This window comes from Oncorhynchus kisutch, unplaced genomic scaffold (assembly GCF_002021735.2).
Source record: "Oncorhynchus kisutch isolate 150728-3 unplaced genomic scaffold, Okis_V2 Okis03b-Okis08b_hom, whole genome shotgun sequence".
NCBI classification, from domain to species: domain Eukaryota; kingdom Metazoa; phylum Chordata; class Actinopteri; order Salmoniformes; family Salmonidae; genus Oncorhynchus; species Oncorhynchus kisutch.
The window spans coordinates 3,730,741-3,752,039 of record NW_022261980.1 but is presented as its reverse complement, the minus strand read 5'-3'; the positions used below and the strand labels follow the sequence as shown (position 1 = coordinate 3,752,039).

Below are 21,299 nucleotides of genomic sequence, written 5' to 3'. Positions count from 1 at the left end.
TTTGAAAAACAGCTGTGAATTTGTGTAGTGGGTTTAGCCATTCCTACCTGTGGTGATGGTAATATAATACAACAAGAAAGGAGGACAACATTGGAACGTTCAGTAGTTTTAATGCAGATGCTGGTGAAACACAAAACCTGCTGGGTGGAACATACAGTACAGTCCTACGGTACAGTAGAGTGCAGGTCAGGATTAGGGTCGCAAAATGTGGTAGCTCTCCCCAATTTCCCAGAAATCCTGTTTGGAGGGTTTCCAGATTCCCTGATTCCCTACTGATTCCAGAAATCCTGTTTGGAGGGTTTCCAGATTCCCTGCGTATTCCCTACTGATTCCAGGAATCCTGTTTGGAGGGTTTCCAGATTCCCTGCGTATTCCCTACTGATTCCAGGAATCCTGTTTGGAAGGTTTCCAGATTCCCTACTGATTCCAGGAATCCTGTTTGGAGGGTTTCCAGATTCCCTGCGTATTCCCTACTGATTCCAGGAATCTGCCAACTGTCATTTCAGGAAAACTTGAACATTTTTGAAAAATTTCCAGAATTCATAACCCTTATCCTGACCTAAAAAAACATGTTATTTTCCTGTGTTGCTTTTATTGACAATTGAACTCATAGTATATTTCAATAGCAGCTGTGCTTTCCAATCAGGAGCTGAGGACAACAAACGGCATTCAACACGTACCCTAAAACATACACATCTGTCCCAAAACGCATGATGGAGTACATTTTAAAAACAAGCCACCAATAGACAATGTGTACTCTGACATTAAGACAGCAATACACTGTAGGTAGGTATGATCTTCAGGCTCCACTTACAGTACAATAACACACATCAAAACAATGCCTTCATAGTATTACACCAACAAAAGGCAAACAATGATTTTAAAAAAGCAAGCATATAGGACTTGGTTGTGGATGAGGTGGAATGCAATGCACTTGTAAAGGTTTGTCAGTTAAGGTTATTATCCACTCGGGATAAGAAAAGGACGTTAAGTAGTGTGTTTTCATTTCAAAAGGAAACTTAACCACAAAGCTTCTAAAAAGATTGATCTAAAACATCATTAGTATGATGGCTTATCATCATACATGTAGAGGACTCAGCAGGCATGCAGATGGTTGACTGTACATCACTGTAAAGACACCTTCTAGGGCTATATCTCAATACTCTGAGGAAGGCTTCCTCTCCCCCTAATAGGGCTGTATCTCAAAGGGATATATCTCAATACTATTCATGCTTGCTCTCATTGTTTCCCTTCACTGATGATTTTTAAAAATCTACGGAGACGCACCCTGGCCTAGACAGATGACCATGCCCTCTTGTGCCATATCAAAGACAGTGGTTTTCTCAATTCTATGCTGGTAATTACATTTCTTTACAGTGTAAAATGACACACTAGTCACAACTGATGCCAGAATATGGCAGTCCTATGCTGCTGCGCTTCAAAATATGTTGGAATCCATAGCTGTCCCAAATGGCATCCTACTCCCTATATAGTGCACTAATTTGGACCAGAGACTTATGGGACACGTACCGTGTTATACCCCACTGAATAAAACCCTAAATCCTTCAGAAAGCTCTCCTAATGGAGCAGATGTCCCTTTTTCATTAGATGAAGCTGTTCATATTGCCATTTGCCCAGACATACCGCAAATAACTTTGCTTAAGAATAATGCAGTGTTCTTAGTATTGACATCTACATAGAGAAAAGTAACTGAGGCAGGAATCCTTGCTTGGAGGTTAGGCGTCTATAAAGCGGGCAGATGTTAAGGTAAGGAACAGGATAGAGTTTAAGGGGGGGGGGCATCTGCCGGCTGTATATACACCCTCTAAAGGTTACTGGTTAAAGCTGGAATCCTCAACGGTAAAACAACCATGTCCATAATGCTTTCCAGTTACTGCAAACAACACTGTTATTTCCATCTCTGACATCATCGCACTGCACGATAGAAGAACACAATATGTACTGCATTTCATAACCATGCTGCACGATAGAAGAACACAATATGTACTGCATTTCATAACCATGCTGCACGATAGAAGAACACAATATGTACTGCATTTCATAACCATGCTGCACGATTGAAGAGCACAATATGTACTGCATTTCATAACCATGCTGCACGATAGAAGAACACAATATGTACTGCATTTCATAACCATGCTGCACGACGCTCCTCAGCTCAGCAACAACAATCCGTTAGCAGCGTTTCCCCCTACTGTGGATTCCATCTTTAGGTATTGGTTAAAGGGCTGTGGAGACAGGTTAAACCAGAACATTTCAAGTACAGTACTACCGTATACAAAGGACAACAAAAAATGAGGTATGACACGTCCCAATGGAATCCGATTCCATTCTGGGGTTCCTGTAAGGTCCATGCAACATGCATGGTACTGTAGGTAGGATGCAGCCAGTGTAACAGAATGGACTGTATTCAACAGCAACAGTACAAAAGGGAAGGAGGACATATCCTCCGTGTGTTCAGGAGACTAAATACAAAATATAGATTAAATCTATTCTCGTTCTTTTGTGGTGGGAAAAAGGGAGGAAATGCATCACTAAAAAGGAAATGTACATGAAATATTTGTTTTGGAAGTAGAGTTTGGCAAAATTGACCTCTCTAGATCTAGTCTTAAAGGTGCGGCCCAGAGTGCTTAAAGGTGTGGTCTGTAAGTTGGATTTCCGGTTCGAGGACTAAGAGGCAGGGTGTTTGCTAGTGTACCCACATGAAGAAAAAAACCTAACCAAGAAGAACAGGAACTACATCATGTCCAATAATGTAACATGTGTTTTTTGGGGGTGGGTTCATGACTATTGTTTTTGGTACTCTTTCTGGTTACAATAGAGGGAAAAATAACTTACAAATTGCAACTTTAACATCAGGGCTAAGGTCAATTCCATTTCAATCGCTTCAACTCAAGAAAATTGCACATCAACCTCTATGAGAAATTCATATTCAATCTTTTTCCAGGGTTGAATGAATGAAATTAGAACAGACACTCAACCTTTTTGTAAGACTACACTAGTGGACACCATACCTGGTCCAAGAGAGCAACAGTACCAGGGGTGCAGGCTTTTTGTAAGACTACACTAGTGGCCACCATACCTGGTCCAAGAGAGCAACAGTACCAGGGGTGCAGGCTTTTTGTAAGACTACACTAGTGGCCACCATACCTGGTCCAAGAGAGCAACAGTACCAGGGGTGCAGGCTTTTTGTAAGAATACACTAGTGGCCACCATACCTGGTCCAAGAGAGCAACAGTACCAGGGGTGCAGGCTTTTTGTAAGACTACACTAGTGGCCACCATACCTGGTCCAAGAGAGCAACAGTACCAGGGGTGCAGGCTTTTTGCTCCAGCACTAACACACCATTATTACACAAATGAACCAAGACCTCAACGACCTGAAATCAGCTGTGTTTAGTGCTGTGACAAACAAGCTGCACACTTCCTTCCCTCACATCATCCAATATCATCTCCCTTTAAGCTCAGATACAGTTTGCTCCAAGCCAAGGCCAGGTGACCACTCTTTTAAAGAGGCTGCACAGAAGTTGAATTGCTAATTGTTTAACTACATTTTTGCTTGAGTGTTGCCTGTATGGTTGATATAAAATATTTATTTACTCATGAAACACAATCCTCATTTTTTGTCTAGAAAGATATGGTTTGGGGAGGTGTGCCCCATGCTCTCAAATAAGGAATTTTCAAATCCATTTACATCAATCTGTCCCTTTCAGTTAAAAAGCCCCCTGAGGTGAAAAGTTCCATATAGCCTCTTTAAAACTAAACCATTCACATAGCTAATCATTGTGTTTTTTGGTCCCGCTGAATGCTGGTCCCAGATCTGAGTATCACCTGGTGCCAGGAGTTGGTTATGCAGCACAAACAGATCTGGGACCAGGGCTAAGGAAATGTATAGTATGAGTGTATCAGTGGTCCTTGAGGGACTTGATGGCCTTGGCCAGGTTGCTGTAGAACTCCACCATGCTGGATGGGAAGAAAGAGTCGACCACGGAGCGAGGCAGGAAGCCCCCCAGGTCCGTCTGGAAGAAACTGAACAGCTGGGTTTTGTTTGGCTCCCTGGGGGGAAGGGAAAAAAGAAAGAAAGAAGGTTGAATTTACACTATACTGTATGAACAATATTAGACAGTGCTTCTTCAGCTACATAGCTATCAAGACAGGTGGTCATGTGAGATAATGTTGTTGAGAGAGAATGCTCAAACCAAACCTGTTGCTGTGCACATTAGTCTACCTGAGTGAACTGAAGTTTAGCTCTCTACTGCCCTCCTGTGACGGACCATTGTCTCTACAAAAATGTCCTTGGGTCTGACAGAACTCAACACATTGTTCAGAATGTTGCAGATGGGTTTGTAAACTAAAGCATGTGTACTGTATGTAAAGTCGCTGTCTGATGAAAACCGTAACTACATTTTTGCTCATTTATATTTTGGAATTAAATGTCCTCTGAACATTGTACGGTTCGACAACCAATAAAATGTATTCAGAATAGCTTTAGAAGTTTAATTTCTGTTTGTTTGGAGATGAGGTTATCAGACAACGACAATATTATGAAACAGAAGTGTGTCTCAGCGCGTGACTCACCCAGAGATGGGGACACAGATGCAGCCACAGGGGTGGTTGAAGCCCCTCACATACCCTGACTGGGGAGGGCAGCTGGGGTGGTTCACGTGGGTGGCTAACAGACAGAACACAGGGAGATAACATATGAGGATACAAATATGTGTAGATATAATTAAGTCTATTTTCATTCAATCAATCACATAAAGTTACTTAGTATACTGAAGGTAAAATGCAAATCTCATCTTGGGCACACCATAGCAAAGCATTTTGCAACGGTATACATAACCAAGCCTTTCTTATTGGACAAGAACATATAGGCTAGGCCTAATACATCACAGTTTGAGCGTTTTCTTCCTTTTCGTGCCTATTGAACACAACCCACATTTTGACATGGATGATTAGGCCTCAGTCTGGGGCAGTGGATAAGACAGTTGTCTGTTCCAGAGATCCCCACCCAGCCAGCCTCTCTGAGGAGTAGGGCTGATGATTAGGCTACATCATCCACACACTAGCACTGCATTAGTGACAAGTGTCGATAGTTCCTCTTGTACTGCCGTTGGCGTGGTATGTCTGTGCATCCCAGTGCTTGATTTGTACATCATTGATTATGTTTGTTGTTGTTGTTAGAATACCTATTATTCCTTTATATTTCTTAATGTCTGTGCTGTTATGTCCTCTGTAGATGCCTCAACATTGAATAAAAATAGCCTAACATTGACTAAAATAAATAATAATAAACAGGTCTGTGCGGTCTTCCAAGGAGAGTCCTAGGACAGATAAAGAACAAAAAGAGCTACACTCCAATAGAAAGGTGAATTGAGTCAGTAGAGAAATGTAGTTAAACAATACATTGATAGAGAAATGTTCCAAAATGTTATTTTATCATACAGATCTAGATCTACAGTCCCCTCTAGAACTACCCTTCGCTCTAGATCTACCGTCCGCTCTAGATCTACCCGTCGCTCTAGATCTACCGTCCGCTCTAGATCTACCGTCCGCTCTAGATCTACCGTCCGCTCTAGATCTACCGCCCGCTCTAGATCTACCGCCCGCTCTAGATCTACCGTCCGCTCTAGATCTACCGTCCGCTCTAGATCTACCCTTCGCTCTAGATCTACCGTCCGCTCTAGATCTACCCGTCGCTCTAGATCTACCGTCCGCTCTAGATCTACCGTCCGCTCTAGATCTACCGTCCGCTCTAGATCTACCGTCCGCTCTAGATCTACCCTTCGCTCTAGATCTACCGTCCGCTCTAGATCTACCCTTCGCTCTAGATCTACCCTTCGCTCTAGATCTACCGCCCGCTCTAGATCTACCCTTCGCTCTAGATCTACCGCCCGCTCTAGATCTACCGCCCGCTCTAGATCTACCGCCCGCTCTAGATCTACCGCCCGCTCTAGATCTACGCCCGCTCTAGATCTACCGCCCGCTCTAGATCTACCGCCCGCTCTAGATCTACCGCCCGCTCTAGATCTACCGCCCGCTCTAGATCTACCGTCCGCTCTAGATCTACCGTCCGCTCTAGATCTACCCTTCGCTCTAGATCTACCGCCCGCTCTAGAGCTACCCTTCGCTCTAGATCTACCGCCCGCTCTAGAGCTACCCTTCGCTCTAGATCTACCGCCCGCTCTAGATCTACCGCACGCTCTAGATCTACCGTCCGCTCTAGATCTACCGTCCGCTCTAGAGCTACCGTCCGCTCTAGATCTACCCTTCGCTCTAGATCTACCGTCCGCTCTAGAGCTACCCTTCGCTCTAGATCTACCGTCCGCTCTAGAGCTACCCTTCGCTCTAGATCTACCGTCCGCTCTAGAGCTACCCTTCGCTCTACAGCTACCGTCCGCTCTAGAGCTACCCTTCGCTCTACAGCTACCGTCCGCTCTAGAGCTACCCTTCGCTCTACAGCTACCGTCCGCCCTAGAGCTACCCTTCGCTCTACAGCTACCGTCCGCTCTAGAGCTACCCTTCTACAGCTACCGTTCGCTCTAGAGCTACCCTTCTACAGCTACCGTTCGCTCTAGAACTACCGTTGTACAGCTACCGTTCGCTCTAGAGCTACCATTCTACAGCTACCGTTCGCTCTAGAACTACCGTTCTACAGCTACCGTTCGCTCTAGAACTACCGTTCTACAGCTACCGTTCGCTCTAGAACTACCGTTCGCTCTAGAACTACCGTTCGCTCTAGAACTACCGTTCTACAGCTACCGTTCCCTCTAGATCTACCGTTCGCTCTAGAACTACCCTTCGCTCTAGAACTACTGTTCTACTGCTACCGTTCATTCTCTAGAACTACCGTTCGCTCTAGAACTATTCTACTGCTACCCTTCGATCTAGAACTACCCTTCGCTCTAGGTAGAACTACCGTTCGCTCTAGAACTACCGTTCGCTCTAGAACTACCGTTCTACAGCTACCGTTCCCTCTAGATCTACCGTTCGCTCTAGAACTACCCTTCGCTCTAGAACTACTGTTCTACTGCTACCGTTCATTCTCTAGAACTACCGTTCGCTCTAGAACTATTCTACTGCTACCCTTCGATCTAGAACTACCCTTCGCTCTAGAACTACTGTTCTACTGCTACCGTTCGCTCTAGATCTACCGTTTGTTCTAGATCTATTGTTCACTAAAGATCTACTGTTTCTTGTTGTTAGAACTTCTATTTATCATAAAGTGAAGAGAGAGAGAAAAGACAGAAGGAAGAGAGATATAGAGGCGTTACGCACCATTGGATGTAATGGTGCCGTCTTCGTATTGCTTCACTAGAATAACGTCGACAAAGTCTCTGGGAGCTATGATGCCCATGGCTGCTGATGGAGTGACTGTTCTGCAGACAGTGACGTTCTGTGTGAGGGGGGAGAGACTAGGCAGGTAAACACTGGGCCTCGCTCAGCAGGCGTTGTGGAATGTTCATATAGAAATATACAAAGTAGAATGAAACAAACACCTTTGATAAGCAGAATAAGGCATCACGTCAGTTCTATCCATGACATTTCTATCTGCAACGTTCCACAAGATAAACACTGGGCCTCGTTCAACAGGACACAACAAAAGTACCCCTCTGATCTGCAGAATAAGGTATGGCATCAAGTTCTATCCATAGCATTTATCTATGTTTTCCTACTGAGCATGTCCCTGTACTTGCGTTCGTCCCAAAGCAAATAAATATTAACATGACTAATGGAATAGAGAACAAAGGGTAGGAGTGCTGCATTGGTGTTGTGGGTGTGGCGATCGCTGGCAGGTGCCCTTTAGGAAACCTGTATCAAAACCATGAACAAACTGGATGACACACTTTGGTTGCTTGGATAACTTATTTAACCGTCACGTAACCAGGAAGTCCCATAGAGATCAGGTAAAACCCCACTCCATAAAATTCTAAGGCTTATCAACAAAGTTGGGGGAGTAGACAGAACTATACAGCAAGAATAGATGACAGAGTATTTATTCAGCTGTGATTTGTTTGTGGGTGTGTGAGTGAGTGAGGAATGATAAAGAATCAATGGAATCAAATGATCAGTGACAACTCTCTAAAGCAAACTCAGAACATAGATGATGACGATGGGGACAAAACAACAGAATTGTGACTGACTGTGACTACAGCCTGGTCCATTGGTTTGAAACTCAGCCTACCTCAGTGACTTGCTCTACCAGCTCAAACTTCTTGACATTGTTGTCCCATTTCACCCGCAGTCCATTTGGCACAGGCTTCAGACACTCCCATACCTTCTCTGGGCTTCCCTTCACCACCGACTCCCCCTTATATCTGTCAGACACAACACATGTAGAGAGACAGAGCACCACTAACCCAAACTCTTATACAGTGCATTCAGAAAGTATTCAGACCTAAAATTGATTAAATTAAAAAATGGTCTCACCAATCTACACACAATACCCCATAATGACAAAGCAAAAACAGGTTTAGAATTTTTTGCAAGTGTATAAAATAAATGAAAATACCTTTACATAACTATTCAGACCCTTTGCTATGAGACTCGAAATTGAGCTCAGGTGCATCCTGTTTCCACTGATCATCCTTGAGATGTTTCTACAACTTGATTGGATTCCACCTGTGATAAATTCAATTTGATTTATTTATTTATTTTATTTCACCTTCTATTTAACCAGGTAGGCAAGTTGAGAACAAGTTCTCATTTACAATTGCGACCTGGCCAAGATAGAGCAAAGTAGTTCAACACATACAACAACACAGAGTTACACATGGAGTAAAACAAACATACAGTCAATAATACAGTAGAAAAATGATTGATTGGACATGACTTGGAAAGGCACACACCTGTACATGTAATTTGACAGTTCATGTTCGAGCAAAAACCAAGCCATGAGGTGGAAGGAATTGTCCGTAGAGCTCAGACAGGATTGTGTCGAGGCACAGATCTGGGGAAGGTGACCTCCGTTCTTAAATGGATGAAGTTTAGGAAGAGTCTTGGTGGTTCCAGAGCTGGCCGCCTGGCCAAACTGAGCAATCGAGGGAAAAGGGCCTTGGTCAGGGAGGTGACCAAAAACCCGATGGTCACTGACAGAGCTCCAGAGTTCCTCTGTGAAGATGGGATAACCTTCCAGAAGGACAACCATCTCTGCAGCACCACCAATCAGGCCTTCATGATAGAGTGGCCAGAATTAAGTCAGTCCTCAGTAAAAGGAACATGACAGCCTGCTTGGAGTTTGCCAAAAGGCACCTAAAGGACTCTCAGACCATGAGAAACAAGATTCTCTGGTCTGATGAAACCAAGATTGGACTCTTTGGACTGAATGCCAAGCGTTACATCTGGTGGAAACCAGGCAGAGCTCATCACCTGGCCAATACCATCCCTACGGTGAAGCATGGTGGTGGCAGCATCATGCAGTGGTGATGTTTTTCAGCAGCAGGGACTGGGAGACTAGTCAGAATTGAGAGTAAGATTAACGGAATAAAGTACAGAGATCCCCACCCGCCCAGCATCATTGCTCTGGGTGGTTCTGGCTTGTGGACAACTACAAATACCTAGGTGTCTGGTGAGACTGTAAACTCTCCTTCCAGACTCACATTAAGCATCTCCAATCCAAAATTAGATCGAGAATCGGCTTCCTATTTCACAACAAAGCATCCTTCACTCATGCTGCCAAACATACCCTCGTAAAACTGACCATCCTACCGATCCTCGACTTCGGCGATGTCATTTTCAAAATAGCCTCCAACACTCTACTCAACAAATTGGATGCAGTCTATCACAGTGCCATCCGTTTTGTCACCAAAGCCCTATATACTACCCACCACTGCGACCTGTACGCTCTAGTTGACTGGCCCTCGCTTCATACTCGTCGCCAAACCCACTGGCTCCAGGTCATCTACAAGTCTTTGCTAGGTAAAGCCCTGCCTAATCTCAGCTCAATGGTCAACATAGCAGCACCCACCCGTAGCAAGCGCTCCAGCAGGTATATCTCACTGGTTACCCCCAAAGCCAATTCTTACTTTGGCCGCCTTTCCTTCCAATTCTCTGCTGCCAATGACTGGAACGAACTGCAAAAATCACTGAAGCTGGAGACTCATATCTCCCTCACTAGCTTTAAGCACCAGCTGTCAGAGCAGCGCACAGATCACTGCACCTGTACATAGTCCATCTGTAAAATAGCCCATCCAACTAACTCATTCCCATACGATATTTATTTATCTTGCTCCTTTGCACCCCAGTATCTCTACTTGCACATTCATCTTCTGCACATCTACCATTCCAGTGTTTAATTGCTATATTGTAATTACTTCGTCACCATGGCCTATTTATTTGCTTATACCTCCCTTATCTTACCTCATTTGCACACACTGTATATAGACTTTTTCTACTGTATTATTGACTGTATGTTTGTTTATTCCATGTGTAACTCTGTGTTGTTATATGTGTCGAACTGCTTTGCTTTATCTTGGCCAGGTCGTAGTTGCAAATGAGAACTTGTTCTCAACTTGCCTACCTGGTTAAATAAAGGTGAAAAAAAAAATATATATATTTTTTTTTTAATTCCTTGATGAAAACCTGCCCCAGAGCGCTCAGGACCTCAGACTGAGGCAAAGGTTCACCTTCCAACAGGACAAAGACCCTAAACACACAGCCAAGACAATGTAAGAGTGTATTCATGACAAGTCTCTGAATGACCTTGAGTAGCTAAACCAGAGCCCAGACTTGAACCCGATCTAAACATCTCTGGAGAGACCTGAAAATAGCTGTTCAGCAACGCTACCCATCCAACCTGACAGAGCTTGAGAGGATCTACAGAGAAGAATGGGAGAAACTCCCCAAATACAGGTGTGCTAAGCTGGTAGCGTCATACCCAAGAAGACTCAAGGCTGTAATCGCTGCCAAAAGGTGCCTCAACAAAGTACTGAGTAAAGGGTCTGAATACTTATGTAAATGTGATATCATTTTTAAATACATTTGCAAGAATTTAAAATCCTGTTTTTACTTTGTCATTATGGGGGATTGTGTGTTGATTGATGAGGAAAAAACTAAATTAAATCAATTTTTGAACAAGGCTAACGTAACAAAGTAGAACAAGTGAAGGGGTCTGAATACTTTCTGAATGCACTGTACCTGTCAGACACAACACATGTAGAGATAGACAGAACACTAACCCTAATACACATCAAACATAACATGTAGCCGATGTGAAATGGCTAGCTAGTTAGCGGTGGTGCGCGCTAGTGGCGTTTCAATCGGTGACGTCACTTGCTCTGAGACCTTGAAGTAGTGGTTCCCCTTGCTCTGCAAGGGCGGTGGCTTTTGTGGAGCGATGGGTAACGATGCTTCGAGGGTGACTGTTGACGTGTGCAGAGCGTCCCCTGGTTCGCGCCCAGGTCGGGGCGAGGGGACGGACGTAAAGTCTATACTGTTACATAGAGATAGACAGAACAATAACCCTAATACACATCAAACATAACATGTAGAGATAGGTCTTCCTGGGGGACGGTTTCTGAGAGACCGATTAAGCCCGAAACTGAAAAGTGTTGTCAATGGAGATTTTCCATTAAGAATGCTTTTTAGTCCAGGACTAGGCTTAATCTGGGTCTGGGAAGCCAGCCTGTTATTGGTGCTTTCTTAATTAACAGTCTAACGTGGCTTCATCTCCATGTTCTCTCCATCAACTGCACTGAACTGAAAACAGCAACAGTAAAAGCAAGATGGTGGATATTTCTTTCTCAGTTTTTTCATATCAATGCAGCTGAAGGAAACTGGTCGAGGAGGGGAAAGTAGCCCTCTTTAGACCGTTATGATAAACAGCTGAAGGAAACTGGTCGAGGAGGGGAAAGTAGCCCTCTTTAGACCGTTATGATAAACAGCTGAAGGAAACTGGTCGAGGAGGGGAAAGTAGCCCTCTTTAGACCGTTATGATAAACAGCTGAAGGAAACTGGTCGAGGAGGGGACAGTAGCCCTCTTTAGACCGTTATGATAAACAGCTGAAGGAAACTGGTCGAGGAGGGGACAGTAGCCCTCTTTAGACCGTTATGATAAACAGCTGAAGGAAACTGGTCGAGGAGGGGACAGTAGCCCTCTTTAGACCGTTATGATAAACAGCTGAAGGAAACTGGTCGAGGAGGGGAAAGTAGCCCTCTTTAGACCGTTATGATAAACAGCTGAAGGAAACTGGTCGAGGAGGGGACAGTAGCCCTCTTTAGACCGTTATGATAAACAGCTGAAGGAAACTGGTCGAGGAGGGGACAGTAGCCCTCTTTAGACCGTTATGATAAACAGCTGAAGGAATCTGGTCGAGGAGGGGAAAGTAGCCCTCTTTAGACCGTTATGATAAACAGCTGAAGGAATCTGGTCGAGGAGGGGAAAGTAGCCCTCTTTAGACCGTTATGATAAACAGCTGAAGGAATCTGGTCGAGGAGGGGAAAGTAGCCCTCTTTAGACCGTTATGATAAACAGCTGAAGGAATCTGGTCGAGGAGGGGACAGTAGCCCTCTTTAGACCGTTATGATAAACAGCTGAAGGAAACTGGTCGAGGAGGGGAAAGTAGCCCTCTTTAGACCGTTATGATAAACAGCTGAAGGAATCTGGTCGAGGAGGGGAAAGTAGCCCTCTTTAGACCGTTATGATAAACAGCTGAAGGAATCTGGTCGAGGAGGGGAAAGTAGCCCTCTTTAGACCGTTATGATAAACAGCTGAAGGAAACTGGTCGAGGAGGGGAAAGTAGCCCTCTTTAGACCGTTATGATAAACAGCTGAAGGAATCTGGTCGCGGAGGGGAAAGTAGCCCTCTTTAGACCGTTATGATAAACAGCTGAAGGAAACTGGTCGAGGAGGGGACAGTAGCCCTCTTTAGACCGTTATGATAAACAGCTGAAGGAAACTGGTCGAGGAGGGGAAAGTAGTCCTCTTTAGACCGTTATGATAAACAGCTGAAGGAATCTGGTCGAGGAGGGGAAAGTAGCCCTCTTTAGACCGTTATGATAAACAGCTGAAGGAATCTGGTCGAGGAGGGGAAAGTAGCCCTCTTTAGACCGTTATGATAAACAGCTGAAGGAATCTGGTCGAGGAGGGGAAAGTAGCCCTCTTTAGACCGTTATGATAAAGAGCTGAAGGAATCTGGTCGAGGAGGGGAAAGTAGCCCTCTTTAGACCGTTATGATAAACAGCTGAAGGAAACTGGTCGAGTAGGGGAAAGTAGTCCTCTTTAGACCGTTATGATAAACAGCTGAAGGAATCTGGTCGAGGAGGGGAAAGTAGTCCTCTTTAGACCGTTATGATAAACAGCTGAAGGAATCTGGTCGAGGAGGGGAAAGTAGCCCTCTTTAGACCGTTATGATAAACAGCTGAAGGAATCTGGTCGAGGAGGGGAAAGTAGCCCTCTTTAGACCGTTATGATAAACAGCTGAAGGAATCTGGTCGAGGAGGGGAAAGTAGCCCTCTTTAGACCGTTATGATAAACAGCTGAAGGAAACTGGTCGAGGAGGGGAAAGTAGCCCTCTTTAGACCGTTATGATAAACAGCTGAAGGAATCTGGTCGAGGAGGGGAAAGTAGCCCTCTTTAGACCGTTATGATAAAGAGCTGAAGGAATCTGGTCGAGTAGGGGAAAGTAGCCCTCTTTAGACCGTTATGATAAACAGCTGAAGGAATCTGGTCGAGGAGGGGAAAGTAGCCCTCTTTAGACCGTTATGATAAACAGCTGAAGGAATCTGGTCGAGGAGGGGAAAGTAGCCCTCTTTAGACCGTTATGATAAACAGCTGAAGGAATCTGGTCGAGGAGGGGAAAGTAGCCCTCTTTAGACCGTTATGATAAACAGCTGAAGGAATCTGGTCGAGGAGGGGAAAGTAGTCCTCTTTAGACCGTTATGATAAACAGCTGAAGGAATCTGGTCGAGGAGGGGACAGTAGCCCTCTTTAGACCGTTATGATAAACAGCTGAAGGAATCTGGTCGAGGAGGGGAAAGTAGCCCTCTTTAGACCGTTATGATAAACAGCTGAAGGAAACTGGTCGAGGAGGGGAAAGTAGCCCTCTTTAGACCGTTATGATAAACAGCTGAAGGAATCTGGTCGCGGAGGGGAAAGTAGCCCTCTTTAGACCGTTATGATAAACAGCTGAAGGAAACTGGTCGAGGAGGGGACAGTAGCCCTCTTTAGACCGTTATGATAAACAGCTGAAGGAAACTGGTCGAGGAGGGGAAAGTAGTCCTCTTTAGACCGTTATGATAAACAGCTGAAGGAATCTGGTCGAGGAGGGGAAAGTAGCCCTCTTTAGACCGTTATGATAAACAGCTGAAGGAATCTGGTCGAGGAGGGGAAAGTAGCCCTCTTTAGACCGTTATGATAAACAGCTGAAGGAAACTGGTCGAGGAGGGGAAAGTAGCCCTCTTTAGACCGTTATGATAAACAGCTGAAGGAAACTGGTCGAGGAGGGGACAGTAGCCCTCTTTAGACCGTTATGATAAACAGCTGAAGGAAACTGGTCGAGGAGGGGACAGTAGCCCTCTTTAGACCGTTATGATAAACAGCTGAAGGAAACTGGTCGAGGAGGGGACAGTAGCCCTCTTTAGACCGTTATGATAAACAGCTGAAGGAAACTGGTCGAGGAGGGGACAGTAGCCCTCTTTAGACCGTTATGATAAACAGCTGAAGGAAACTGGTCGAGGAGGGGAAAGTAGCCCTCTTTAGACCGTTATGATAAACAGCTGAAGGAAACTGGTCGAGGAGGGGAAAGTAGCCCTCTTTAGACCGTTATGATAAACAGCTGAAGGAAACTGGTCGAGGAGGGGACAGTAGCCCTCTTTAGACCGTTATGATAAACAGCTGAAGGAAACTGGTCGAGGAGGGGACAGTAGCCCTCTTTAGACCGTTATGATAAACAGCTGAAGGAATCTGGTCGAGGAGGGGAAAGTAGCCCTCTTTAGACCGTTATGATAAACAGCTGAAGGAATCTGGTCGAGGAGGGGAAAGTAGCCCTCTTTAGACCGTTATGATAAACAGCTGAAGGAAACTGGTCGAGGAGGGGAAAGTAGCCCTCTTTAGACCGTTATGATAAACAGCTGAAGGAATCTGGTCGAGGAGGGGAAAGTAGCCCTCTTTAGACCGTTATGATAAACAGCTGAAGGAAACTGGTCGAGGAGGGGAAAGTAGCCCTCTTTAGACCGTTATGATAAACAGCTGAAGGAAACTGGTCGAGGAGGGGAAAGTAGCCCTCTTTAGACCGTTATGATAAACAGCTGAAGGAAACTGGTCGAGGAGGGGACAGTAGCCCTCTTTAGACCGTTATGATAAACAGCTGAAGGAAACTGGTCGAGGAGGGGACAGTAGCCCTCTTTAGACCGTTATGATAAACAGCTGAAGGAAACTGGTCGAGGAGGGGACAGTAGCCCTCTTTAGACCGTTATGATAAACAGCTGAAGGAAACTGGTCGAGGAGGGGACAGTAGCCCTCTTTAGACCGTTATGATAAACAGCTGAAGGAAACTGGTCGAGGAGGGGAAAGTAGCCCTCTTTAGACCGTTATGATAAACAGCTGAAGGAAACTGGTCGAGGAGGGGAAAGTAGCCCTCTTTAGACCGTTATGATAAACAGCTGAAGGAAACTGGTCGAGGAGGGGACAGTAGCCCTCTTTAGACCGTTATGATAAACAGCTGAAGGAAACTGGTCGAGGAGGGGACAGTAGCCCTCTTTAGACCGTTATGATAAACAGCTGAAGGAATCTGGTCGAGGAGGGGAAAGTAGCCCTCTTTAGACCGTTATGATAAACAGCTGAAGGAATCTGGTCGAGGAGGGGAAAGTAGCCCTCTTTAGACCGTTATGATAAACAGCTGAAGGAATCTGGTCGAGGAGGGGAAAGTAGCCCTCTTTAGACCGTTATGATAAACAGCTGAAGGAATCTGGTCGAGGAGGGGACAGTAGCCCTCTTTAGACCGTTATGATAAACAGCTGAAGGAAACTGGTCGAGGAGGGGAAAGTAGCCCTCTTTAGACCGTTATGATAAACAGCTGAAGGAATCTGGTCGAGGAGGGGAAAGTAGCCCTCTTTAGACCGTTATGATAAACAGCTGAAGGAATCTGGTCGAGGAGGGGAAAGTAGCCCTCTTTAGACCGTTATGATAAACAGCTGAAGGAAACTGGTCGAGGAGGGGAAAGTAGCCCTCTTTAGACCGTTATGATAAACAGCTGAAGGAATCTGGTCGCGGAGGGGAAAGTAGCCCTCTTTAGACCGTTATGATAAACAGCTGAAGGAAACTGGTCGAGGAGGGGACAGTAGCCCTCTTTAGACCGTTATGATAAACAGCTGAAGGAAACTGGTCGAGGAGGGGAAAGTAGTCCTCTTTAGACCGTTATGATAAACAGCTGAAGGAATCTGGTCGAGGAGGGGAAAGTAGCCCTCTTTAGACCGTTATGATAAACAGCTGAAGGAATCTGGTCGAGGAGGGGAAAGTAGCCCTCTTTAGACCGTTATGATAAACAGCTGAAGGAATCTGGTCGAGGAGGGGAAAGTAGCCCTCTTTAGACCGTTATGATAAAGAGCTGAAGGAATCTGGTCGAGGAGGGGAAAGTAGCCCTCTTTAGACCGTTATGATAAACAGCTGAAGGAAACTGGTCGAGTAGGGGAAAGTAGTCCTCTTTAGACCGTTATGATAAACAGCTGAAGGAATCTGGTCGAGGAGGGGAAAGTAGTCCTCTTTAGACCGTTATGATAAACAGCTGAAGGAATCTGGTCGAGGAGGGGAAAGTAGCCCTCTTTAGACCGTTATGATAAACAGCTGAAGGAATCTGGTCGAGGAGGGGAAAGTAGCCCTCTTTAGACCGTTATGATAAACAGCTGAAGGAATCTGGTCGAGGAGGGGAAAGTAGCCCTCTTTAGACCGTTATGATAAACAGCTGAAGGAAACTGGTCGAGGAGGGGAAAGTAGCCCTCTTTAGACCGTTATGATAAACAGCTGAAGGAATCTGGTCGAGGAGGGGAAAGTAGCCCTCTTTAGACCGTTATGATAAAGAGCTGAAGGAATCTGGTCGAGTAGGGGAAAGTAGCCCTCTTTAGACCGTTATGATAAACAGCTGAAGGAATCTGGTCGAGGAGGGGAAAGTAGCCCTCTTTAGACCGTTATGATAAACAGCTGAAGGAATCTGGTCGAGGAGGGGAAAGTAGCCCTCTTTAGACCGTTATGATAAACAGCTGAAGGAATCTGGTCGAGGAGGGGAAAGTAGCCCTCTTTAGACCGTTATGATAAACAGCTGAAGGAATCTGGTCGAGGAGGGGAAAGTAGTCCTCTTTAGACCGTTATGATAAACAGCTGAAGGAATCTGGTCGAGGAGGGGACAGTAGCCCTCTTTAGACCGTTATGATAAACAGCTGAAGGAATCTGGTCGAGGAGGGGAAAGTAGCCCTCTTTAGACCGTTATGATAAACAGCTGAAGGAAACTGGTCGAGGAGGGGAAAGTAGCCCTCTTTAGACCGTTATGATAAACAGCTGAAGGAATCTGGTCGCGGAGGGGAAAGTAGCCCTCTTTAGACCGTTATGATAAACAGCTGAAGGAAACTGGTCGAGGAGGGGACAGTAGCCCTCTTTAGACCGTTATGATAAACAGCTGAAGGAAACTGGTCGAGGAGGGGAAAGTAGTCCTCTTTAGACCGTTATGATAAACAGCTGAAGGAATCTGGTCGAGGAGGGGAAAGTAGCCCTCTTTAGACCGTTATGATAAACAGCTGAAGGAATCTGGTCGAGGAGGGGAAAGTAGCCCTCTTTAGACCGTTATGATAAACAGCTGAAGGAATCTGGTCGAGGAGGGGAAAGTAGCCCTCTTTAGACCGTTATGATAAAGAGCTGAAGGAATCTGGTCGAGGAGGGGAAAGTAGCCCTCTTTAGACCGTTATGATAAACAGCTGAAGGAAACTGGTCGAGTAGGGGAAAGTAGTCCTCTTTAGACCGTTATGATAAACAGCTGAAGGAAACTGGTCGAGGAGGGGACAGTAGCCCTCTTTAGACCGTTATGATAAACAGCTGAAGGAAACTGGTCGAGGAGGGGACAGTAGCCCTCTTTAGACCGTTATGATAAGCAGCTGAAGGAATCTGGTCGAGGAGGGGAAAGTAGCCCTCTTTAGACCGTTATGATAAACAGCTGAAGGAATCTGGTCGCGGAGGGGAAAGTAGCCCTCTTTAGACCGTTATGATAAACAGCTGAAGGAAACTGGTCGAGGAGGGGACAGTAGCCCTCTTTAGACCGTTATGATAAACAGCTGAAGGAAACTGGTCGAGGAGGGGAAAGTAGTCCTCTTTAGACCGTTATGATAAACAGCTGAAGGAATCTGGTCGAGGAGGGGAAAGTAGCCCTCTTTAGACCGTTATGATAAACAGCTGAAGGAATCTGGTCGAGGAGGGGAAAGTAGCCCTCTTTAGACCGTTATGATAAACAGCTGAAGGAATCTGGTCGAGGAGGGGAAAGTAGCCCTCTTTAGACCGTTATGATAAACAGCTGAAGGAAACTGGTCGAGGAAGGGAAAGTAGCCCTCTTTAGACCGTTATGATAAACAGCTGAAGGAATCTGGTCGAGGAGGGGAAAGTAGCCCTCTTTAGACCGTTATGATAAACAGCTGAAGGAAACTGGTCGAGGAGGGGACAGTAGCCCTCTTTAGACCGTTATGATAAACAGCTGAAGGAAACTGGTCGAGGAGGGGAAAGTAGTCCTCTTTAGACCGTTATGATAAAGAGCTGAAGGAATCTGGTCGAGGAGGGGAAAGTAGCCCTCTTTAGACCGTTATGATAAACAGCTGAAGGAAACTGGTCGAGGAGGGGAAAGTAGTCCTCTTTAGACCGTTATGATAAACAGCTGAAGGAAACTGGTCGAGGAGGGGACAGTAGCCCTCTTTAGACCGTTATGATAAACAGCTGAAGGAAACTGGTCGAGGAGGGGAAAGTAGCCCTCTTTACACCGTTATGATAAACAGCTGAAGGAAACTGGTCGAGGAGGGGAAAGTAGCCCTCTTTAGACCGTTATGATAAACAGCTGAAGGAAACTGGTCGAGGAGGGGAAAGTAGCCCTCTTTAGACCGTTATGATAAACAGCTGAAGGAATCTGGTCGAGGAGGGGAAAGTAGCCCTCTTTAGACCGTTATGATAAACAGCTGAAGGAATCTGGTCGAGGAGGGGAAAGTAGCCCTCTTTAGACCGTTATGATAAACAGCTGAAGGAAACTGGTCGAGGAGGGGACAGTAGCCCTCTTTAGACCGTTATGATAAACAGCTGAAGGAAACTGGTCGAGGAGGGGAAAGTAGCCCTCTTTAGACCGTTATGATAAACAGCTGAAGATGACCTCAGTAAAAACTTCAATCCAACAGTTTCAGTAACTGATGCTGTCAGTTCAGTTGGAGATAGCTAGTTCCTGTCAAGGTTACCGCTGTTAAAACAGTAACGTTAAATACTCTCCGGGGATAAAATAGTGAAAAGGACATTTAGCTTGTCTAACTTGCTTCTGTACAACATTTAGAAATCAATGATTTGGCCTAGATAAGGAGAACAGATCATACTTACACATTCCCAGGGAACTCAGTCGATGGCCGCCAGGACACGATGACGTCATTCTACAAATGGACCGACATCCATTTATCAGAAACAAATCATTGGTTGTTGTTGTCAACCCACTGACTGCATTTACCCAGCTACTGTCTACGTTATATACAATGACACAGCAAAATGGAGCTGTTAACACGATACACGGAAAGGCACGTCACCTGTAATTATAAAATATTAATATTGCTACCTAGAACATTACGCACCGATTTCTTGCAGACTTTCCACCCAGACTCGTCCTTGGTGTAGCTCAAAAGACAGTCCCCAACTGCATTCGCTGTGTTCTGGTAATCCATGCTGGTTGAGTCCGCCTGGCAGATGTGATGATGGAGGACTTGCAACCTGTTCAATAGCTAGCCAGCTGTCAGGCTAACTGACTAGTTAGATAGTTAACATTAGCCGTGATTCCAAATGGATGGATTTAGACTGACACACAAGATAACTAGCTGAAGTTATCGTAGAGTATGAAGCGTAAAATATGAACTATGAATATGAGACCGTAAGCCAATATAAGACTATTTACAATAGCTACCTAACGTTAGTTAGCTAGTGCAAATATTGAATGAAAGACTTGCATTATCGTTAGCCGCGAGGTTCCTGTGAAGTCAGTAAGACTCAGACTTGCTTAAAATAAAATATTGATTGTCATAAACATCTAACACGAACTTGTAGTAAAAAGTAAGCTTATTTAGCCAGCAGGCTAGCTAGCCGTGTTCCCATCAACTGATGAAAAAAAAATCATGTGATAAAAGTACGCTTTCTGATTCGTTGGAAAAGCTTGGAACAGTGTTCAAGTGAATGCTGGGAATTGTAGTTTAAAAAGGATAGTTACGTGTCCACCAGATCATGCCCCAGATAGAAGGGTGAAAACAATTGGTACTTTCAATGTTCTTACTGCAACGATAATCAGTTATCGAAACACATACGTTAACATGTCACGTTTTTTCTCCACCCACGGAGCAGACTCAGACCACTTTTAGTCTAGAAGTTATGACATGGCATTCCTTTTGTAAATTATAAACCCAGGGTCATTACAGTACTTTATACATATCCCAAGGTGTTATAAACTCAGCAAAAAAAAAAAGAAACGTCCTCTCACTGTCAACTGTGTTTATTTTCAGAAAACTTAACATGTGTATATATTTGTATAGACATAACAAGATTCAACAACTGAGACATAAACTGAACAAGTTCCACAGACATGTGACGAACAGAAATGGAATAATGTGTCCCTGAACAAAGGAGGGGTCAAAATCAAAAGTAACAGTCAGTATCTGGTGTGGCCACCAGCTGCATTAAGTACTGCAGTGCATCTCCTCCTCATGGACTGCACCAGATTTGCCCGTTCTTGCTGTGAGATGTTACACCACTCTTCCACCAAGGCACCTACAAGTTCCTAGACATTTCTGGGGGCAATGGCCCTAGTCCTCACCCTCCGATCCAACAGGTCCCAGACATGCTCAATGGGATTGAGAGGCTCTTTGCTGGCCATGGCAGAACACTGACATTCCTCTCTTGCAGGATATCATGCACAGAACGAGCAGTATGGCTGGTGTCATTGTCATGCTGGAAGGTCATGTCAGGATGAACCTGCAGGAAGGGTACCACATGAGGGAGGAGGAAGTCTTCCCTGTACCGCACAGCTTTGAGATTGCTTGCAATGACAACAAGCTCAGTATAAGACCGCCCCAGACC

At 45.1% G+C, this 21,299-nt stretch overlaps 1 protein-coding gene across 2 annotated transcripts; it reads right to left on the bottom strand.

Moving 5' to 3' along the window:
• Positions 1-748: 748 nt before the first annotated feature.
• Positions 749-20,342, bottom strand: stard5 (StAR related lipid transfer domain containing 5). Of its 2 annotated transcripts, XR_004206730.1 has the most exons (7): positions 19,811-20,342; positions 19,566-19,615; positions 8,206-8,338; positions 7,299-7,416; positions 4,599-4,692; positions 3,104-4,076; positions 749-3,035 (listed from the first exon to the last, which is right to left on the bottom strand). XR_004206730.1 is itself a non-coding variant. In XM_031812837.1 (6 exons), the coding sequence occupies exons 1-6, from the start codon at positions 19,898-19,900 to the stop codon at positions 3,926-3,928; spliced, it is 636 nt and encodes a 211-aa protein (XP_031668697.1). In that variant the 5' UTR covers positions 19,901-20,342; the 3' UTR covers positions 749-3,925. The 2 variants fall into 2 exon arrangements, 1 of the variants encoding a protein (XP_031668697.1); XM_031812837.1 differs by having other exon boundaries at positions 749-4,076.
• Positions 20,343-21,299: the final 957 nt, after the last annotated feature.